At 42.2% G+C, this 16,993-nt stretch overlaps 1 protein-coding gene across 1 annotated transcript in view; it reads right to left on the bottom strand.

The window, feature by feature from the left end:
- Positions 1-16,993, bottom strand: part of POU6F2 (POU class 6 homeobox 2) — a 461,828-nt gene that overhangs the window by 108,216 nt on the left and 336,619 nt on the right. Inside the window, exon 5 of the mRNA XM_033088902.1 lies at positions 74-399. Within this exon, the coding sequence (XP_032944793.1) occupies positions 74-399 (326 nt within the window). The remainder of the gene's footprint in view (positions 1-73; positions 400-16,993) is intronic.

The following is a 16,993-nucleotide window of genomic DNA, read 5'->3' as shown; positions in this document are numbered from 1 at the left end:
GGCCTCTGCCTTTGGGGACGGCACAGCCCCATGGAAAGTGCTCTGTGCTCATGGGCCGGCATGGGGAGCATACCTGCAGAGGATTGGGTGGCGTGAGCGGCGACGGGAGGCCGTGTCCTGGAGATTGACTGGGTTTCAGAGGGGGGCTTGCATTCTGCTGAGTTGGAGACGGTTGGTTCTGGTGCTGGGGGTGGGGGTGGGACTGAGGCTGCTGGGGCTGCGATGGTGGGGCTGGCAGCTGTTGGGAGGCGAGTGGTGGCTGCTGAGGCGGGGCCGGCTGGGGCTGCGGGGCCTGCGGGGCTGGCTGCGGGGGCTGGCTGCCGGGCTGCGGTGGCGGCTGCGGCTGGAGCTGCTGGAGCTGCTGGAGCTGCTGGAGTTGGGAGTTCAGGGATGAGGTAGCTGCAAGCAAAGAAAGGGAACAACGTGCAGGTGAAACAAACGTGACCAGTATCTTGCTGTGTCGCTGGCCGCTTGTCCTGTGTGAGCTGCGAAGGCTCTCCTTTAGAAAAATTTCCCCTCTCAGCCTGGATCTCTTTGGTACTTAAGAGGGTTGTGGGAGAAAAAGAGTCACTTCTCTGGAAAATCTTAAACTTTAAGGAGAACAAGAATGTAACTTATCAGGGTATTTCTTTGAAAGGCATTGAGCCAAGGGATGCACTAGACATGGAGGTCTTGTGTCAGTACTTCCCCCGCCATCTCCACACTGCTTGGGAAACACGCTTAGGCTTTCAACATGCACTTTAGATTTTTAAAGTTCAACCAGTTAAATTCTTTTGGTAAATGCTCAACTGGAGTTAAGAACAGAGAACTAGTTTGTGATCTCCTTTCCATCATCAATGCCATTAATCGTGTCATTTTCAGTTGCTACTTCAGAGCTCTGCCAATTTGCTTAGATATGTTAGTTTCAAGTTTTTTTTTTTTTAATTTAAAGATAGTACATGCTTCTCAGTTTTGTAGAATCAAAAGAGTGAGACTGAATTTTTTGCCTGCTGACCAAGGAGACAGAAACCCCCAGACCTAAAGGAGTATGGTAGGTGACATGAACGGTATACAGTGGTGACTAGACACATTAGCACCTCAAGGACACGCGAGGAACTGAGGGAATGAAATCATCTTTCATGGTTTTCTTGTTATGTGAAATGTAAGAGTTGGTGGGACAAACTGTCTCAACATCGAGCACTCTAAATTTGTTCTTAGATGCCCATCTAGCACGGAACAATTTCTGCAGCAGAAAGACAGTTAGTTTGGCCAAATAATGATCTAAAGAAAATTACTGCGACAACTTCACTTCCTTCTTTGCCTGAATCTCAGTCTAAAAACTTTCCAACAAGCCTACAAATAAATATAAGGATCAATGTGGAACCGGAGGCCTGGGCTGCAAAGTTTTCCTGCTCCTCCCCTACCTAGAATTTGTCAAGATTTCCAAAGGTAATAACTCCTGTTTGCAGCATTAAACTAGTCCTTGTTTTTAAAAAGTGCTCCCTTAAAAAATTTAGTGGTTCTGTAAAATGACACATCATATACTTGTCTTCATACAACATATTGTTAAGAAATGTGTGTACGTTGATCCAGATGATGAAGACACCTAGAGAAGTTACTCTGTAAGGAAATAAACCAGTGAGTATTTTTGCAAAGCTAAGAATAATTTTGTAAGATTTACTGAATATCAGTTAGGTACTAGTCCTGTGTTAGGTAATATGTAGTATTTAAAAAGGAGACATAGTCCTGCCTTCAAAGAGTTTATAATCTATTTGTGGAAATAAGATTAACTCATGAGAAATGATCAGGTTTGAGGGTAGCTGTTACAGAATCCTGCTAATGGTAGATCTTGATACATATGTGTTAATTGACTCAATGGTCAGCAGTGTGGACACGGATTAATGGCCAGGGAGATCAGGGGAAGGGGCTTCTGTGGGCCAGAGAGAACCAAGGTGGCAATCATAGAGGATGTGGAATGAGAGCAGAGGGTTCGAGAGAGTGAGGTTCATACCTTGAAAGGAAGGAAGGAAGGATATTCCGGGCTGGAGAAACACCCAGAAGCCAGCATGGCTCAGGGGATATTTCTGAAGGATGATGTGGAAAATGGACTGCCTGGAACAGAAGTCCTGGGAAGTTTGAATGACTTTAGACCTTACAGAAGGTGAGGAACCTAGCTTGTGAGAGTGGTGGAAAGATGGATCACTCCCAATTAACTGCTGTGTATGTCAGATTTAAAATACAGAATCAGGTTTGTTTAAAGCAAGGCATAGCTGTAGTAGTGGACCGATAATTTGACAGTTCCCAGGGACACCAAATACCAATTAATTCTGTGGCCTCAGGTACCATGTCGGGCTTTCATGTTGGACCAGATGGGATGGCAAGTCCTCAATGGGTCAATTAATTACTCTAGGTCTGCTCAAACACTCAGTCTGGTGTGTGTCCTACCTTGCATGTAAGTTCGAAGCGCTCTGGGACTCTAGAGGCAGAGAAGGTGTGTGTGAGAGAGGGCTGAAAAATACCCAGTCAATGGGAACTCTCTGAATTTTCTGCTCAATTTTGCTGTGAACCTAAAACTGCTCTAAAAAATAAAGTTTATATAATAAAAATAGCCGGTCATCATCCCATTTGTTGGTACTTTAAGATCATGGTCTGGTTTTGCCATAACCTTTCCCTCCCCCAACTGTGGTACAAAATCACATCTTATTGAAGGTCTGGGAGCCCAGCTCAATTCCGACCTCCCAGGATTTTTCTGCAATCTGGAGGGTCCTGGGGGAGTGGGCCTGGATCTTTCCTCTGGGTGGACTTATAGACTTTGGGAAACTGATTGCAACTGGCCTCCTGCCTGATTCAAATCAAGCCTGTCCTAATTTCTTTCAGGTGGGGGGCACATATGTCAGTGCTTAGTTTCATGGTTGACTTAAATACCATCCTGTTTCATTTTGGTTAGAAAAGCATTTATCTAATTCAGCATTTAGAAACAGGAAAGACTGGGGAATATTGGCAGATAGATATTGGCAGACGGGTAGGTAGGTGCAGCAGACCCTAACCTCCTAATGAGACATGATCCCAAATGTATTTTCATTCCTTTATGGTAGTGAGTTCACATTGCTTGGCATTTTTTTCCCATGACCTGAAGCTTGCCTGGAGAAGCATTAACCTAAACGAAACCTCGGAGTTACAAAAACTAATTTGGCATCTGCAAGGAAACAATCATGCACAAGAAAATATGTTCAGGTAGGTCCTGGATACAAAGAAAAGCATGAGGGGGATGCACAAGAATGGAACTCTTGTCTGAAAAATGCCAAAGCCACCTACACAATAATATGATAACAAAAGTTAAATGAAATAATAATATAGCCATAAGGTTAGAAGTGTTTACTGGTTTTCAATTTTTGAAACAAGCTGTAAACAAGTCAGGAAAGATTTAATGAGAACATAAATGTTACCATTCTTGACACTGTAGAAGTGAAAGTTTTGTGGGAGGAAGGAGGGGAAGTGAGGACCGGGAACTAACTGGGAAATCAAGAGAGGACTCCATAGTTGACAGAACAAATGGGGATTTAAATATGTTGTGTAAAGTTATAAAGTTAACTAAAAAGAGTGTTATACTTCTATTAGGAGAAGGGAGGAAGAGAAAGTGGGAGATGTAAGTGAGCTAAGCCCTCATACATCATAGCAGGACATGAACAGATGATATACAAAGCTAATAAATCAAGAGACAGAGGTAAATGGAAAATATTCAGAAATATATAGGTAAGCCCATAAAACCTGAAACCAGAAATGGTTAAATGGTTAAGTGTGATTGCCTTGGGGAAGTAATCCTGAGGGTGGAGTGTATAGCTGAGTCCTGGGCATTTCTTCATAAACCCTGTGTACCGAAATAATTTTCAACCACATGCATGCAATACACTGACAAATGATTTTTTAAAAAATCAGTTTCAAAATTTTGGCTGCGTCTTGTATGATAATAGCTAAATTTTATATGCCAGGCACTGTTCTATGCCCTTGTCATTCATTTTCTCATCAATTCTCTCAACAACCTTATAGTAAAGTCAGTCTCCTAAATTGGATTTTCCCCGATGCAGACCCTGAGCCAAGAATTCAAGTACAAGTGATTTATTAAGGAAGGGCTTCCAGGAGACACCAGGAAGAGAGTAAGGAAAACAGGATAGGGAAAGGTGAGAAGCAAAGCAGGGGTGAGATTTCGGGTGAAGTCCCAGTCTATTCTCACCCCAGGGGACTGAAGCATGAACTGTACCTCAGAGTTTATTCTTCTCTTCCTTCTCACATCAGTCAGTCATTGGTTCCAGGTGAGTATTGGGCATAAACTTGGGGGAATTCTAGTTCTCTATAAAGGGGAAGTGACTTCAGTGCCCAAGAATCAAAGTACAGTGTTTAAAAATTACTATCAGTGGTGATTGTACTATGTAGCAGGTCCAATAAGGTACTAAGAAATGCCCAGACTAGATATGAATTTCCATGGAACTTGTCTGTAATGGGTGGATCAAAGCACAATCGTATCGTGTTCTTTTGACTATCTCTATATAGACAAGGATCTCTCTCTCTCTCTCTCTCTCTCTCTCTCTCTCTCTCTCTCTCTGTGTGTGTGTGTGTGTATATATATATACCATATGTATATCACCATACCTATATATAATCCCATATCCATATCCATATCCATATTCATACCTATATCTACATCTATCACCAAGCCAAATTAAAGAGACAGATTCTCCTCAGGCTCCAAAAACTTGGTCAATTAATTATTGAACAGAGTGCTGGTAATTGATATAGGATTGAACAATACAGAAATGGTTCTTGCTCTCCTCCTGTTTAGAGTTCAGTTCCATTAAAGGCCTTGAACTGATGCAAGTTTTAACATACTCGTATTGCTAGAAAGTAACTACTGTGTTTCACCGAATCAGCTCTAATGCATCTTTTGGAGCAAAAATTAATATAAGACATCCCTCACCCCCAGGTTTGGGAGGACTTGGAGCCCTCGCCCTGTGGAGAGGGCACACATCGTGAGGCCAACACACAGTCCTGGCAAATGACTGTGGACTATGAGGAATTGCCTTCCATCCCTGATTTGATGGATTGCTTGACTGTTTGCTTGGGAATGTACCACCATGTAGTGGAACTGGCGGATGTTTGCTTCCTGTGTCTTGCCCAGCCTCCAGCAAGACTGTGATGCAGGACGACCCCTTGTTGGGGTGTAGGAGGATGTTTGCTTCCTGTGTCTCGACCGGCCACCGTCCAGAATATATAAGCACCTTGGCTGTGAGCCACTATTGTTCCAGCACGGTACTCTGAGAAACACTGGCTGTGCCCAGGAAGTTTGGCTGTGCCCAGAAAGACTGGTGGTACCCTGAGAAAGCCTGCCTGTGCCCAGAAAGTGAATGGATGTCAAGGGACACCCCCTGGGACATTGCTTGAACTGGACTGGGGCTTTTTCTCATGGGCTGGGTTCCTGACACACAGGACCCCTTGCAAAAGATGCTTGTCGCATAGATTGTGAGGCCAGACCCTGGAGGGGTGGAGTGTGGGGACAGAGTCCCAGAGAGCAGTTTCAGGCTCGCGACCTCATGTGGAAAGGTGCTGGCTCGGGTAGTGGATGGCTATCAGCTGTAACCAGTTAGCCATTAGGCACTAATATAACTGCCATGGCTACACTAGGGGGTTGGTTGGTTGGTTGGCGGAGAAGTGGATGGCAGATTCAGGATCGTGTGGCTCTTGCTTCCTGTGTCTCCAACCCAGCTGCCAGAGAGAATGTAGTGGTATGAAGCCCCTATCTATGGCTCCGTTGGTGTTCCTTTTTGGCCTCACCATATCCTGCGTTCTTGTGCAGGGAGCAGCACCAGAGACCCTGCATTACAAACGCCTCCTGTCATTTCCATCAGATTTTCAAGTCTTCTTCAGGTGGTGATACCATATCAAATGAGAACTCTTAGGATTTGAATGTGAATTTTGACTAAATTCCAGTGGATAGATTCTGTTCCTTGATTTTGCTTGATTGATTTTTCCATAACCTGTATGGAATCATAGGCTGTATAGGGAAACATTCATTTTTTATTTGAAATCCGTTTGCTGGACAGATGAGACCAAATTTATTCCTCAGCAAATCCAAAACCTCCCATAATAACTGGTTTCCTTCTCTTACAGAGTTTGACAGAAGTTTGGTGAAGAATATGGCGGAAACAATGAGACTCTTGGATGACAGTTCCATGCTCTGCTCGTTTTCCAATTCTCCCTGGATAATTATGGGTATTTTTTTGTTTTGTTTTGAGAGGTTTGAGATTCACAGTATGTCACTGAATATGCCACCATCCCTTCTTCATACCATATGAACTTAAAGACAGAAAGTACATTTGGGTGAGCTGGGAAGCACTTCAAAGAAGCGCTCATGTAACATTCAATCCCATTATTTTTCCTCCATTTAAGTGAAAAAGTTATTTATATCTTTGGTGACCTCTTCTCAGAAGGCCAATCCACCTTTTAACTGGAGGTTAAAAGGTTTAAAATTATAGCTAACATTTATTGAGCATGGTTTTTCCAGGGAAACTTTTCAATTAGGGTAGAAGTGAAGCTATATTCACTAAAATGATGCTATCGATATGGTGAAAAGAGAGGAAGTGTGCTCATTTTATATTCTTATGCTAATGAAATCATAACATAATTCTTTAAACTTATCACACAAAGCAAGATGTACCTTGGTTTTCAGAGCATCAACATTTGCCTTTCCCTTCAAATGGACACTTGCAGGAAAAAATATTACATGCAATCCAATGGATACTGTGCCTGGTTTAAATACGGCACTATGTTCACTCAAATTTCTTTTAGGCTGTAGACACACGGGCCAGTGCTTATTTTCATGGTTGATTTAATCCATCCTCTCTGCCAGTGTGGGGATTATTCCCTACAGTTATTCTCCAGTGATCTGTCAGTTCAGATTAAAAAAAGTTAAGTGACAAAGATGCGGTGGCTGATTCCTTTAGAAGGCTGGGGATACTAGAATGTATGGCAAGAGATTTCTTTTTTGAGAATGTATGCTCTCCTCTTTTGAATTTCCCCCATATCACCACAACCCTTCCTTATCTAGGCTGAACTTTAAACTTCCTAAACAGGTACTACAATTTTGTTCCTATCAACAATTTCAGGGTTGCCAAAAAGCTTTATAGATCTTACCTCATCTGGTTCTTACTTATTTTTTGAGACGAGGAGATAGTGTATATTTCTTCTTACTTTGCAGATGAAGAACTATAAACTCAGACACGATTCTAGGACCACATGTATCCTAGCTTTTCTTGACCTGTACAATAAATTATAATGCTTTCCTTAAGCTACATCTATTTTTATATTCTGAAACCTAGGAATTAAAAATTGCAATTTGCAGATTTGCAATTCCATTCCAGATTCAATAAAAAGAAACATGTTGCAAAATGACTTTAATTATACAGCAAATTGTTTACTATTTAGAAATTACTCATATTACATAATAAATATTCTCCTTTTTATTTTCCCATTCCATTTCTATAGAATTCTTTAGTAAGACAATTCATATACTGCATGGTGTGGGGATGGAGTCCCAGAGAGCAGTTTCCAGGCTCTCAACCTCACGTGGAAAGGTGCTGGCTTGGGTAGTGGATGGCCATCAGCTATGATCAGATGGCTGTCAGTTGTAACCAGTTAGCCATTAGCCACTAATGTAACTGCGGTGGCTGCACTAGCAGGTGCGGATTGCCGCTAGCAAGTGCAGTTAGCAAGTGGATTGTGGATTGTGTTGATCCTACTTCCTGTGTCTCACCTGGCCATCAGTGAGACTGGGGTACAGGAGGACACCTCATTGGGGTACTGGCAGATATTTGCTTTTTTGTCTCTACCAGCTGCCATTGAGAATATAGTGGTATGACTCCCCATCTATGGCTCCGTCGTTGTTCCTTTTTGGCCTCACCATATCCTGCATTCTTGTGCGGGGAGTGGGAGCTGAGTCCCTGCATTACACATGGCTAATTTGGTTATGTTATCTTAAAGTGTAAATTAGCCATTCAATTTATATAGTTCATTCTAAGCTTTCATATATAATAAGTGAAAAAGAAGACAATTAATAATTTCAATGAAATTATTAATTGCATTAATGATAACAGTACTGGAAGAAAAGAGTTATCAAAAAAAGAATCTTGGGAAAATTCATAAAAAGCAATAAATGTTGGTAAATTAATGAGGTTGGAACATAATATGGTCTTATTACTTATGGTACAAATGTTTTTGCAAATGTCTCGTGGATTTCTGCCAGGCTGGTTGATCTTGTTCATGGGAGGTAAAGTACCCTTATTTTTACTTTGTTAATGCAGCATGGACATAATAGACACAAAAGTATCAGTAAGGATAGATTAGGTTATATTGTGATAACAGGTAGCCCTAGAATAGTGGTGTAGCCCAGCAAAGCTTTTTTCTTTTCACGTTGTTGACTGGCCAAATAATTCTCCAGATAATCCACCAAAAGAAAATGGTTTATTCGGGAAAAGAAAAGAAAACGAAACCACCAAGGAGTTCAAGCACCTCGCACCGGAGGGCAGCCTCTGTGGCAAAAAGCCCCAAGCCCAACATGACTCCTTCCTTTACTGACATCCCTCCCTGCTGGAGGTTACCATAGAGTTCAATAGGCAGTCAAGACTGGAGAGTCAACAAGGGACACAGCTCCACCCATAGTCCTTCCAGCTCTATGGTTAAGCATCTTAAGATGCCAGTTCACTTTTAACAATGTCATCATAAGTTGGCCGAGGGCCTTACCTTATTGTAGTCACTTAGGTGCCCAAGCTGAAGGAGCGTTCACTATTTTGAACATTGGAAGGATGATGCCAGAAGGAAAGAGAGCTTCTCAGGGTGTGAGTTAAATGTTCTGGCTCAGAAGTAATCCTGTCACTTTCTCTCACAATTCATTGGCCAGCATGAGTCACGTGGTACCACTCAAATGCAAGGGGACCAGGAAGTGCCATGCTATCAACTCCCAGAGAGGAGAACCAGGAAAATTTGGTGAACAGCATTAATTACTTCCACAATTACTTTCTTTCCATTTCCATTTTCCTAAGGTTAAACTCTTTATGTCTTTTCTTGCCTGGATCATTGAAAGAGCTTACTAACAGGCCTCTAATATCTTACCTTCCCTCATTCTCTCTCACTCATTAATTCAACAGCTGTTATCAAGTCATGTGCCCATCAGCCACCAGAATTATTTTTCTAACACAGATAAGATTATACCACTAATTAAAACAAAAATGCATGGCAGTCCCCATCATCTGGCTAATGGAAACCGCAGTGCTCAGTCTATATTGGAAAATGACTGCACTCTGTCTCCAGCCCACCTTTCCAGACTCATTCTAACCCCCTTTGAGCATGCTCCCCTCTGGTTCAGAGATAGAAGCTGGTGGTATATGATAACATGGCTTACGGAAGCACAGCTTTAAAAAAGTTTGAATTGGTTGACAACATTAAAAAAATCAGGGGAGTCTACATAAAATGTGTATTGTCCATTTTTCTTAAAAAAAAATCCAGAAGGTCTGGCAAAATGATTCTTGTTCCTGTGTGGGGAGCTGTTCCTGAGTAGCAGCTGCCCTGCCAGGTGGGGCTGGTACCCACATTCCCGGGATGAATGGCTCTCTGCACTCTGATAGGGGACATTCCCGTGGTGCCTTGCATTACAGTGAATAATATACACCTGATTCCCTTTTTTTACAAATAGTTTCCTACAGAAGGTAACCCTGTTTTAGTCAGGTTTTTTCTTTTTTCCTCTTAATCTTCCCGCCTTCTCTCAGCAACGTGCATATAGCAGATGTTCACTAAATAATTCAGAAATGGTAGTTGCAGGGAACTGTAATCTGATTTGCCACTTGCTAACTTTATCTTATTCTCCTTACCCTAACTGTGTCATGTGTTTGCTCTGGCTTGGCTCAGAAAACGAGAGACATCATAGGAGAATTCTGGAGTTTAAAGAGATCCATTGCTCATGTTTCTAGGAGACTACATGTGGGCCAGGATCTAAATTAACTTTGGGGAATGCTGTTGATTTATAAAAAAAAATTAAGTCAAATTTCTGTGTTTCTTTTTTATAACTATACAGGCAAAGGTGGCCATCCTGACACACATAGAGCCATGTTCTAAAAATTTTGTAGACTAATTTTGTTTATGGACTAGAAAGGTCATAAAGGAAGTGAATGAACATTTAAGGGTTCAGGATTTGAAGGTGTGCTACAGAAATTCAGTATGAAATATGTGTATGAAGTGTGGTCGAAGAGGAAATGACAGGCTTAGAATGCCCTGCAAGGTTATCTGACAAAAAAAAGAAAAGTGCGTCAGGTGGGTTTGAGATAGGCAGATTAAATCATAATCTTAGAAGAGAGAAAAATGTCATCACAACTCAGGGCTGACCCAAATTCCACCAAATCTGAGGAGAAACATCATAGAGCATATGGATTAAGTGGGTTTGTGTTGAAGGTCAGGTTTTTAGTATGTCTGGGCTAGCAGCATGTGACAGTCAGCCAGGTATACCAAGCGCGTTCCCTGTGAAGTGAGTGGGTAGTAGAAGGGCGGACGGGCTGTGTGGGGTGCGGGTGCCTTGTGGGTGAGTTACCATCTCCTCTCTCTATGGCCAGTCTCTACTCCTTGCCACCAGCAAATGTACGCTCTGTTTTTCAGGGAAACTGGGCAAAAGTGTAGGATGGATGAGCAGAAATTCACTAACAGTGTTGGTATCACAAAATTTACAGATCCTTTCTACTTATAATGAATTAAGGCATTAAACACAAATTCTGAACAGGTTGTAGAAAAGTTGTTTAGAGGATCTAGATGAGAAATGAAATTTCATAGCAACATAGCATCTCATCAATATAAATTATTCACTCCCTATATGAAGGCTGTCATCGCTGCTTGCCTGGACCAATGTAATAGTCTCCTGTTTATGTATATATATATGTTTTATGTATATTTAAAAAGTACAGCTCCTCTCTCCCCAACCTGTCCCTCTCCCTTCTTCCTTTCTTTCTCCCTCACTTTCCTCCCTTCCTTCCTTTCTAATTATCTTCCCTCCTTACTCTAAAAAGTCAGTAAGCACCTACTACGTGCCAAGGAATGTGCAGGAAGAATAAACATGAATTAGATTCTGATTCTGCTTTCCTGCAGTTTATTCACATTCTCTCTGGGAAAACAGACATGCAAATGCCCAATCCTGATATAGCGTATATGTTAATATTTCTTTTTGTTTAACGATTTTCATTGTTTCTTTACTTCCCCCAGATAAGTATAAATCCTCACCCTTCGTATTAAAACCATTCACAGCTTAGCCATAACCCCATTTTCTGGTGTTAGCTCCCACCATTCTGCTGCGTGTGACCTCCATTCCAGTTGATGTACTTGCATATCTACTTCCCACACACACTTGCTCACCGTGAAGGTGTCAAAACTGAAGATAGTCAGGGGAGGAGGGGCAGAAACTTGAGGTGGGGGCAAAGAGAGAGCTGACTAACCCCATTCTCCAACTGCAGGATCTTGGTCAGGACAAAGGATGTAGGAGAAGAGGAGAACTTTAAACCAGGTTGGAGTTTTGACTGTTACCTGTGTCTGTACATTGTTCTTATTAAAGTGAACAAGAACATTACCTAGGAGTGTGCATTACCTGGTGTGACCAGAGGATCTGTGGGACCTCCTTCAGTTGTCATTTGGAAGCAGGGGAAGAACCAGCACTAGTCAATGAATTTAAAGTGACGGTGGGAGTCAAAATAAGGTTGAACAAGTCCTGTTTGTTCAATATACAGTTACACTGACTTTAGAGGAACCAAGGTTTGATTTGTTTTTCTTAAGAGGGCAGATAAGTGCCTTTGCAGCAGGTACTTAATAACTGCCGGTTTAAGTGCATGGTCTTTTCTAGGCAGGATAAGTAGTCTAAGGGAACTGACCTCAGGATACAACGTGAGGCACCTCCCTAGTTTCAGTTTCACAAGAAACTATATCTGGTACCTGCAGCTAGAGAAAAACAAGAACCTGGCAGAGCCAGTGTCCCTGACGGGACTTGACCTTTACCTAATTAGAATGTCATTATAATGTCATTTACATTGCACTTACTGTGACACCCATCATGCACCTGAGGCCATGACAGTTCTGGAGGAGCCAAATAAGGAAGAAAAAGTGGGAAACTGAGGGTCTCAACTGCTGGGAGGAGACAGATGAGCCACATCAGCGCTATGTCCCCACGTCCTGCCCCTGAGTTATAAAACCCCTTGATCGCGACTTTCTCAGCACAACTCAGCCTCTGAATTCCCAGCATTTCTGTCCCAAGTGTGTACTTTTGCTTTAATAAACTCCCTGCACTCTCCTACATCTGTCTTGCTCCTGGATGCTTTCTTCCGCAGAGAAAAGAACCTGGTCACTGCTGCTCTGGGCTGAGTCCTCTCTTGGACATACCCCTGAGTCCAGGGTGACATTTTCCCCTTTTCTTCCTGGTGTTGCCCTTGTGAATCTAAGACCTTTGTTGGGAGGAGGAGTAAGTGTCCCTTTCCTAGGAAACATCCGTTCAGCATTCAGCACATATTTATCGACTGCATACAGCAGAGTTGTCAAACTCCAAGGGTGCCGGGGGATCACCTAAGGTGCTTGTAAAAGTCTGACTCCGGGCCTCCACCTCCAGAGTTTGACTAAGTGGATCTCCAGTGGGCTAAGGAATTGGCACCTTTTAAACAAGCTTCTAATGCCAGAGGTAGTTCTGGTCCATACTTGAGTAGCTCTGGTCTCTACTGGGTTCCAGGCACTGTGTTGGGTACATTTGACACCACAAACAACCAGGCATATTTCTTATTCAAAATATAACTGTTTGGTGGCATGTGCAGATAAGATAGTCAGCAAATTGCTGACATATGTAAGCATATGTTTACAACCCGTGGGATAGCAATAAGATTAGTAGGAAAAGAGAGAGAAAACCCATCCTAAGTGCCAAAAACGTCAGGTGTTTCTACTGGTGTGAGAGTCAGGTTGATGAGGAAGGGAAAACGAAGGGCCCAGTGTTTAAGAGGCCAATCGCAGTGAACGAGTGACTTATAATTTGAGGATTCCTCTCTCAGAATTCTGCCAAATGCCTAAGAATCAGAGCTGTCAGTGTTCTTGGAACTCATCAAATCCAACCTTACCCTTGAGAAATAAGGAAAAGGAGACCCAGAGACTTTAAATAGCTTGCTCAAGCACACAGAGGAAAGGGTAGAATTGTTTATCTGTACATTATGCTTATATCTTGAATCAATAACCACTTATATCAAGGGGAGACTTTTATTGGCTTAGAGTTCTAGAGGCCGTTCTAATCTAATAATTACTATCCCTATAAATATATGATTAAATGAGTGGAATAATTAGAAAGCTTCAAAAACTTTCTTTTTAAAGAACTATTTTATCTAAGATAACACAAGGAAGTGAAAAAAAATCCCCATGGTAATTTATTATCTCCTAGCTTTTGACCATAAATTATTAAACTTGAAAAATATCATTGGCACAACAACTGAATTGTGTATCCATCTTTGTTGGTTCAGTCAACACATATTTACTGAGTGCTTACTGTGTTCCAGGCATTGTGATTGCTCCCAAGCAAATCTGGAATTTTAAAGAAGGAGGCGTTCACATGAGAAAGGACTGAAGCTCTCTGAGCATGTGCTGGCTTTTACAGACCATCAGTGAGCACCAGGCACAGGGGCAGCCCGTTTCGAGGTCCAGCTTACTGGGAGTCAATTTTACATGCTACTGAATTAGGGGTCCTCTGGGAAACATCGTCCCTCCAATATATTCAAGGCCGGTGAAGCATCTTGGTGACATCTACTTCCTTCTGGCCTCCGGGATAGCTTACTGCAGAGGAGAGGGGATCTGAGACAGAGAGATTCCTGCTTTGGAATAGTGTCTCACTCATCTCAGGAAGGAAGGTGAGCTCCGGATTCCTCACAGACTCAGACAACCCCACGTCCCTGGGAAGCTCGTATAATCTTGGGCCATGCTTGTGGGGTACTCTCTGGTTTTGCCTCTCACTTTTCAAACAGAAGAATTTGAACGGAGAATGAATATTCAAAAAGGCTCAAGTTCACATGAGTAAGTTTTTCTCTGTTATTATTAGGCAGTTAATAAAATCAATTTCCATTCTGGAAGCCATAATTGCGACATTTCATCTTTCTCCAGCTACAGTCAAGTGGAGCAATAGGATGGAGGAAACTGCTGCTCTCTTAGGGATACATACGTTGGAAGCATGCGGATGCAAACTTCGGACAGTGAGTAAGAAAGTGAAAGTCTTTCAGATGACACTATGCACAGGGCACTGGGCGCTAGACTGACCCAGGGGCTCCCAAGTCTTAATCTTCATGGAAACGGATAGAAGGAACTCTGCAGATGTGGGGCCTCCTGGAGGCCCCGCCCACCAAGCCCTGATTTGCCCTGCACCCTTGTGGGGTGACTCGGTTCTACTGCAACCAGTGGGCATGTCCGGGGGCAAGCTGTCTCCGTAGGTATTTCCCAGCTGTAGTGCCTGAGATTCCAACCCTTTGTTGTCAGATCTTCTCATTTAAGTTCCTGGATCTGGTGGGGATGAGTGTCAAATGCAGCTTTGCTTAAGATCATAATTGCTCTGTTAGTATTAGAATTAAAAATGGAAATCAAAACATTATATCCCTACTAGTGCCCAGAGAGTCTCTGGCAACAAGATAAATTCAAATTCTATAAACTCAGGGACCTGAATGAAACCATTTGAGCATCCTAGCTTTGGAAAGAGAGCAAGTTGAATATCGAACCCCGGCAACAGATCAAGAGGCATATGACTTCTAAGATTTCTACTGCTATCACTACTACTGTGACTGCTGTTGTTACTGTTCTTACGATAACGACTCTCACTGTTTTTACTTGTGTTGTTACCACCATTATGATTAGAACACAGTGTTAAATGGTAGTGGAATTCAAGAACCTCCTCAATCTGCTCTCATCCACTTCTCCCATCTTAACTGACTGGATTTCCTTATAGGACAAGTAGGTCAAAAGGATTGAAATAATTAATTTGGGGCAAATTGTTTAACTGAAACTTAGGTATTCTGTCTACAAAATTAGAAAAATAAGTGACTCCATATGGGTGTTATAAATTTAATATGATGAGTGCACGTAAAGCTCAGGGCCTGCCATGAAGTACGAACATCCAAAATGTTCATTCTTTCCTTTATCCCTCACCGACCACTCACTATTCCTGCTACTGGAGACTCCAACTTGGACTGAAATGAGAGATCTGTGAGGGAGGTGGGGAGTCTGAAGGAGGAAAATGAATGGGCTAACGAGGGGTACAGAGAAGGTGTCCCGTTGCTCCCGTAGCCATGGTGAGAGGCCAGTGGCTGCCTGCGAGAAGGACGGGGAGAACGGAAACTGCGCATAAACTAGAGGGCATTTATTTTCAAACAATATGAGTTATCAGCCTGAAAACACCAACTAACACCATCAAACACTTTACGGATCGCTCACTGAGTACTTATGTGCCACATTCAACCTCCTATAACCCTTCTAACCCCCCTGGCAGTTAACTGGCATGGACCGCTTAAGAACCTGTGCAAATGACCTGTCACGAGTCAGGCCAGGAAAGTCCTTGCAGTGACCCAGAGTCTGTATACTTCTCTGGAAAATTAACATTGTCAGTCACTAAGGAAACATTCACAAATGGAGACATGATTCTCTTAGATGGCTGACGGAATTAGAGCAGCAACCTCCCTTTAAAGTCCTAAACTGTACATAGCAATACCCCACTCAGCAATGAATGGGAAACACAAACTTTCTTTCCTTCCTTCCTTCCTTCCTTCCTTCCTTCCTTCCTTCCTTCCTTCCTTCCTTCTTTCTTTCCTTCCTCTCTCTCTGTCTCTCTGTCTCTCTCTCTCTCCTCTCCCTCTCCCTATATCATCTATACCTATATCTATATCTACATCATCTATATCTATATCTATATTATATATCTATATTGATAAGCAGGATACTAAAACAGTACCATAAATCTGTCATGGAAATACTATGAAACACATTGTACTTAAGACCACAGAGGTTTGGGGTTTTGTTATATTTAATTTTGACCACTTGGCACTTCATCCAGACCATCCTTAGGAATGTTATCACTGCCATGGTTCTGTGGCCAAGAGACTGTTGAAAAGTCACCAACTTTAAAGCTCAGAAAGCTGATGGCATTCATTTAGGCTTAAGAGGGTACATTTCTAAAGAAACTGTTGGAAGTAATTCTTTTCTTTTTTCCCCTAGAACCTCAAATCTCTCTAATGTCTTTGCTACCGTTTAGTTTATGTGTCCTATAACATAAAATCATGATTAATTTAGCTTCCCACTTTCCATACCAAATAAGTAATTTTTTTATATAGGAATAAGAGTTTCAAATTTTGACTGTAGCAATGAGTTTTACTGTGAATTCTATATCTTGTCAACTGGACTCAGCGATAGCCACACAAAATATGATTATTAGGAAGATGACAACAACAAAATCAGAATGCAAACAAACAAAAACATTTGTTTCATGCTCTTCCTCCCTTGGCAAGAATGTGCCCTCCCACCAAAATGCCTGCAACTAACTCAACTATCTAGAATCTGTAGATTTTTCTCATAGGTCTTTTATCTTTATTGCAGGGAAACATAGAATCTTGATCCAACCAAGGCCCATATCTAGAGTGAAGGATTTGCCTGGAAGTCACAATAATGTGGTTACAATTTTCAAAAGAAATATGAGGTGATCTGCTTATTGAATTATAGTAAATGCATTTCTCCTATTGGAAATATGGTTGAACTGTGAATCTCTTCAAGAAAGACCAGTCAACCAGCTGTCTGGCGGCTGCCCACTGCGGGGAGTGTGCGGGTCAGTGTGCAGCCAGCAGGGACTACTGAAGCAGCAGAGACTGCAGGCAGGAGTATAGTTCCAGTTCCTAAATGTGAACCTCTGCAAAACACCAGCACACACAGTGGAGCAACGGAA

The sequence above is a fragment of the Rhinolophus ferrumequinum genome, chromosome 20 (genome assembly GCF_004115265.2).
Source record: "Rhinolophus ferrumequinum isolate MPI-CBG mRhiFer1 chromosome 20, mRhiFer1_v1.p, whole genome shotgun sequence".
NCBI classification, from domain to species: domain Eukaryota; kingdom Metazoa; phylum Chordata; class Mammalia; order Chiroptera; family Rhinolophidae; genus Rhinolophus; species Rhinolophus ferrumequinum.
This window is presented reverse-complemented; position numbering and strand designations above follow the sequence as displayed.